This window comes from Oreochromis aureus, linkage group 2 (assembly GCF_013358895.1).
Source record: "Oreochromis aureus strain Israel breed Guangdong linkage group 2, ZZ_aureus, whole genome shotgun sequence".
NCBI lineage: Eukaryota > Metazoa > Chordata > Actinopteri > Cichliformes > Cichlidae > Oreochromis > Oreochromis aureus.
This window is the reverse complement of record NC_052943.1, coordinates 9781072-9787260: the sequence shown is the minus strand read 5'-3', so window position 1 is coordinate 9787260 and position 6189 is coordinate 9781072. Positions and strand designations below refer to the sequence as shown.

The 6189-nt window shown below is 42.1% G+C and overlaps 1 protein-coding gene across 1 annotated transcript; it reads left to right on the top strand.

The window, feature by feature from the left end:
• The first annotated feature begins 749 nt into the window (after positions 1-749).
• On the top strand, positions 750-5923 carry fbxl3l (F-box and leucine-rich repeat protein 3, like). Its single transcript, XM_031751155.2, has 5 exons — positions 750-1048; positions 2500-2842; positions 3114-3236; positions 3445-3616; positions 4212-5923. Exons 2-5 carry the CDS (start codon positions 2501-2503, stop codon positions 4853-4855), a joined length of 1281 nt encoding a protein of 426 aa, XP_031607015.2. The 5' UTR covers positions 750-1048; position 2500; the 3' UTR covers positions 4856-5923.
• Positions 5924-6189: the final 266 nt, after the last annotated feature.

Sequence of the window (6189 nt, the reverse complement as noted above, 5' to 3'; positions counted from 1 at the left end):
GGTGGTAAACATGAGCATCTCTTCTTGTCACTCCTCCCTCTGTTGCTACTCCACTCTGCAAACTCAGTATCCAGACATGCAAGTATAGGCCTAAAACACTGGGGTTGCCAAAAGCCCAAAGTTCTGTAAGGTACTGAGAAATAGCAGTCAAAGTCCGAGGAACAAACTGTGATTTATGACTTGTAGGGATGAACAGGTTAAAATAACAACAAAAACCATGCCAGTATTTTTAAGAGCAAACTGACACCATAGGCATGACAGAATCCAGATGTAAACATCTGAATGGTTTGATGTTTTTCACCTTGAGCTTGTAAACCCACATGTGACTGCTATTTCTTTTATTGATTTTAGATAAATGTAAAAAATTTTTTATCAGCTATAGTTGTTGCTATCTGCTTTAGAGGTGCCAGCTTGTGAAACAGCAAGATTCATAACACTAAGAAACCATCCGACGTCTTATTCTAACTTTTCTTCACCCCTGATGGCCGCGGTTGATAATTTGTCATGTTTATAACGTGTGTTCCTGTGTGGGGGTTTAATGAGCATGTCCACAAGATCACTCTCTCTGTCACACAAACACACGCACGCACACTTTGACACACTGACCTAGTTTCTGTGTGCACGCGTGCACACACTATCTTGTGCCCTCTGCTCACTGGTCATGAGGACGACAACAACACACTCATTGAGTGACCACATAAATCAGAGTTAGTGTAAACAGTCCTTTCCGACTTCCTGAAATGTGAAAATATATGTCCTCCGCTCACGCAGAACTGTTAATCTGTTTTTCTGCGCGCAAGATGGTGGTGGGAGATGCCACCGAGCAGATCCATGTTTTCCTCAGCTCACGTGTACCGGCTGCTCGGCAGCGCCCGTCAAGCTGTCGCTAAAGTGAAGAGAGCTTATTATGGGAGCTGCTCCTGCTGTCCTATATCAACAGCAGCCAGCATTTCTCCAGTCATCTCCAGCCATGGCTCCAAGTGGACGCTGTCATCTCCGCTGGCAGAGCACGAAACCCTGCGGAAGGCGTTGTTTTTAAGCCATTCGGGTAAGTAACCCTGAGCTTTATTGATATTTTGGACTGTAAGTAAAAGATCGATTGCGGAATTGGAGGAGGCTGGAGGAGAAGGGCTGTGTTATGATTCGGTCAGCTTTGCTGCAGACTCATAAATACTCATAGAACACCTGCATTTATGCATTTTAAAGTTTCTGTTCAGCTTTTTTTTAAGCATGTGCAACATGCAATAATATGCAACGACGATAACAACAACAACAACAGCAACACAATACAATGCAAGGAAAGCAATAGTAGTGCTAATAACAGAGGGACAATACTATAAATGGTTTTAAAAAAGATTAGCATGTTTCATGGTTAGTGAGACGCGAACACCATTAGCTGATACTTTATTTAGAAGACCTTCGTACATATTTTGGAGCCAGTATTGACTCTTGAATAAAAACAACATCAGCTCACAGACAGATTTTTACAGTGCATCTCTGTAGGGTTAGTTTTTAGATACTTTTAGTTTTTAGACTAGTGGCTGTTGCATTAAATTTTGTCTGTGCTTATAGTGTCTGAGATTGTTTGCAAGTCTGGTGACAAGTTTTAAGATAAAGGACAAAGAGTTCAGCTTTAATATCAAGTGTTTTGAGAGTAGTTTTTTTTATATATATATATATAAATTCTTTACTAACCTTATATTTGCATTACAGAGTGCTCATATGTCCTTCGGTTTGACATAGTTGGGAGTTCATAAATCTAGTTCTGACAGTATTTATTTGAACAAAGCTGTAAGAGAATTTTTTGAAAATGGTTTGAGTATAGTTTGGCTGTCAAATAAGGCAGATAACATAGAGAGTGATACATTAAAGAACTCTGTGCTTTTAGTGGAGAAATAAATATTTGTTAAAGTTCTTTGTTCTTTTTATTATACTAAACAGAAAGATGTCACTGGCCAATACTGAATGTGTGAAAAATGGAGAAAATTTTCATTGGATCCAGACACATTTAACACTCTTTGATTTATCAGCGCTTTGGTGGCTCCATAGTAGTTACACATTTGCCCAGCAAGCACAAGAACCCTGAACTCTGAAAGAAACCTGAGACTAGAAAAAACTCAAATTGGGGCTTTGACAGAAAGACAATCCAGGGTAAAAGTTGCTGTGATGACTCACTGTGAATAATGGTGCAGCCAAAAGTAGCTTCTTTGTTATATCAGGGCTTTAAAAACATATAAAATTATAAAAGAAAATAATTAATGAAACATTTCAGGAAGCTATAATTAAGTGGGTAATAGTGTTAAAGCAGGTAATTATAGAATTGGAGATGTTTGTCCCTAAACACGAAACCTGTTCAGTGCTACCAGCATAAACTGAGTTCACATTGTACTGCAATTCATGGCTTGTGTAATCCCAGCACACAGTAAAAACTTAACCCTGCACAGTCCTTTTAAACAGATCCTTGTTTTTATGACACCACAGTGGGCTGATTTGTTTCAGAATGAAGCGAGGAAGGACAGGTCTGAAATCACAGTGTCAGATTTTCCCCTCCCTCGGAGAGTGGGCTAAGAGACCGAAGTGGATGACTCCAGCACAGGACTGGGGGAACCTGCCCCATCACGTCGTCCTGCAGATCTTCCAGCATCTGTCCCTGGTCGACCGGGCCAGGGCATCATCTGTGTGCCGGTGCTGGAATGACGTCTTTCACACCCCTGACCTGTGGAGGAGGTTTGAGTTTGAGCTCAATCAGCCAGCCACGTCTTACTTACGCTCCACTCACCCTGACCTCATTCAGCAGATCATCAAGAAGCATGCCCAACACCTGCAGTATGTTAGCTTCAAAGTAAGAGCCTCCCCTGCCGTCTCTCATTTCCTCTCACCTGTTTCACCTGCTGTGGCCTCTTTCTCTTCTTCCATTTTCACCACATACTGTCTTATAAACAATACCTGCCCTCCTTAATATGAACTGCTGCAGAGTCGAGTATCACATGTTAGCAGTCTTAGCATCTGCGTGCTTAATTATCTCAAGTGATTCTTACACCTCAGTCTTTCATCACTTATTTTAATGTCTCTTCCCTCCTCTCCAAAATGTTGAATCACTGCTGGTAAATCAGGTGGACAGCTGCACCGAATCTGCAGAGGCAGCTTGTGACATTCTCTCTCAGCTGGTGAACTGCACCATCAAGACCCTGGGGCTGATTTCTACAGCACGGCCCAGCTTCATGGATGTATCTCAAGTAAGAAACGGCCTGTTTATTTTTGGTTTATTTTTTAATACACATAATATATGCTGATATTTCAGGTCATCTTGAAGATTGTATTCACCTCTTCTCCTGGTGCATTATTATTTTTTGCACTTCCTGTAAAAAAAATTTGCACAGTTTTCTACATCACAACAACAAATAATGAGTCCTGGTTTGATGAACATCATTCTTCTCTCCTCAGGCCCATTTTGTGTCTGCCCTGACGGTGGTGTTCGTAAACTCCAAGTCATTATCCTCCATCAGGATTGATGACACCCCAGTGGATGATCCGTCCCTGAAGGTGCTGGTTGCCAACAATAGTGATACCCTTAAGTTGCTGAAGATGAGCAGCTGTCCTCATGTCTCCCCAGCTGGTTAGTACACCTGCAGTATTTTAGCTTCAAAGGGGGCACCGTGAATACTCGTCAACAAGATGCTCAATTTTGATTTTCTTGGAACTGAAATACTTCGGCATGGAACTGATTACCAAAAAGAAAATTAACTTCACAGAGTGTTTATGAAGGTGAATATAAGCAACATGATGTCGCCTGTCAGCTTATGGACTCCCATTTTGAAGCCTTTAAACAGAGGAGTGGAGCTGACCCTAAACCCACTACTATAGCACACTACAGGCCAGTTGGGTAGTAACTTGACAGTCACAAGGTGGCCCCACCCTCAAATCGTACCATACGACCATAAAATCATTAGGAAAGTGTTTATTGTGGCCATAAAGCAAGTGAGAATTAAGGTTATCGTCTTATAGATTTCTTTACAGTTGACCCCTGCTGCCCAAGAAAGAATGCAGTGTTAAAGACAAACCTTTAATACCCAGAAGCTATGCACACCTTTTAGTATACAGTCTGTGATTAAGGGTACAACTGTGCCTCAGCTAACATACTCATATTTAAAAGGTATATACATTCTCAAAAGCTCTAAAACATTCAGACACTCTTCTCTTTTTTTCATAAGGTATCTTGTGTGTGGCAGACCAGTGCCATGGCCTCAGGGAGTTGGCGTTGAACTACCATCTCCTAAGTGATGAGCTTCTTCTTGCCCTGTCTTCTGAAAAACACGTTCACTTGGAACACCTGCGCATTGACGTGGTGAGTGAAAACCCTGGCCAGACACATTTTCACACCATCAAGAGGAGCAGCTGGGAGGCTTTGATCCGCCACTCGCCCAAGGTCAACATTGTCATGTATTTCTTCCTGTATGAGGAGGAGTTTGAGCCTTTTTTCTGCGAGGAGACCCCCGTCACCCACCTGTACTTTGGCCGAGCTGTTAGTAAAATGATGCTAGGGCGTATTGGACTTAACTGCCCTCGGCTGGTGGAGCTGGTTGTGTGCGCCAATGGCATTGAGCCCCTGGATGAGGAGCTAATCCGCATCGCAGAGCGCTGCAAGAGCTTGACAGCAATCGGGCTAGGCGAGTGCGAGGTGACCTGCAGTGGCTTTGTGGAGTTTGTCAAGATGTGCGGGGGCAGGCTGACTCAGCTGTCAATCATGGAGGAGGTGCTCATCCCAGACAGCAGCTACAACATGGAGCAGATCCACAGTGAGGTGTCGAAGCATCTCGGGCGCATGTGGTTTCCTGATATGATGCCCACCTGGTAGGCTGACATGAAGCCAGAGCCATCAACGACGGGCATTAAACTATGTTTACAGTTTACATTTTCAATAGACATAACATTTAGAAAAGGAAAAACAAAAAATCCATTTCAAGATGGCTCCTGACTGGAAAGCCCTGCTTGGAGAAAGACTTTGGGCCAGAGAAGCACAGGCATACACATTTGGCTCTGTGTAAGATTGGAACCCTGCTTTCCCAGGTGAAAATCCACTGCCAGCACACCACCATCACCCCATCTCTAGTCTTCACTCTTTACACATACATGTGAAAAATGATTTGATTTCTTATGTTCTTGCACATTTGTCACACTTACATGTTTCAGATCATCAAACAAATCTTAATGTCATACAAAAGAGCCAGAATAAATACAAAATGCAGTTTTTAAATAACAATTTAATTTATTAAGGGAACAAAAGCTATCCAAATCTACCTGATCCTGTGGGAAAAAGTAACTGACCCCCAAACCTAATAAGTGGTTGTGCCACTCTTGTCAACAAGAGCTGCAATCAAGTGTTTGTGATAATTGGCAATGATTTTGGCCCACTCTTCTTTGCAGAAGAAGAGTTGAAAACACTTAAGGTCATGGTGAAGTATCTCAATCTGATTTAAGTTCATACTTTCACTAGGCTTCTCCCAAACCTTCACTTTGTTTGTTTGTTTTGGGGGTTTTTTGGTTTTTTTAGCCATTTAGAGGTGGACCTGCTTGTGTATTTCAAATCATCGCCATGCTGCGTAACCCAAGTTTGATTGCGCTTCAGTGCATGAACTGATGGTGAGAAATTCTCCTTCAGGATCTTCTGGTAGAGAGCAGAATTTATGGTTCCATTAATTACAGCCGGTCATCCAAGTCCTGAAGCAGATAGTTTGATTGCAGTTCTTGCTACCAACAGTGGCACAACCAGTTATCAGGTTTAGAGGGAATTAGTCTTTCACACAAGTGCCAGGGAGGTTTGGGTACCCTTTTTCCTCTCAACAAGCAAAGTCATTGTTTAAAAAAACTGCAGAATGTATTTATTTCAGTTTTCTGTGTCTAATATGAAAATTTGTTTGGTGATCTGGAACATGTAAGCATGACAAATATGCTTGGGGGGGGAGGTGAAAGGTGAAAACACTTTTTCACGGCACTTCTTGGCCCGGTCACTCTGTAGCTGTTGTGTACCGTCAATGTATTTTATGTAAGAATAATACCGTTCTCTGAAAACAGTTCATACATAAAAACGTCTGATTGCTTTCTGTCTGTCACTTCATGTTGTAGTGAAACATGTTGGCTGTAGTTGAATGATGGGCTACATTTTCAACCATTGTGTATAAAAGGGCGTAA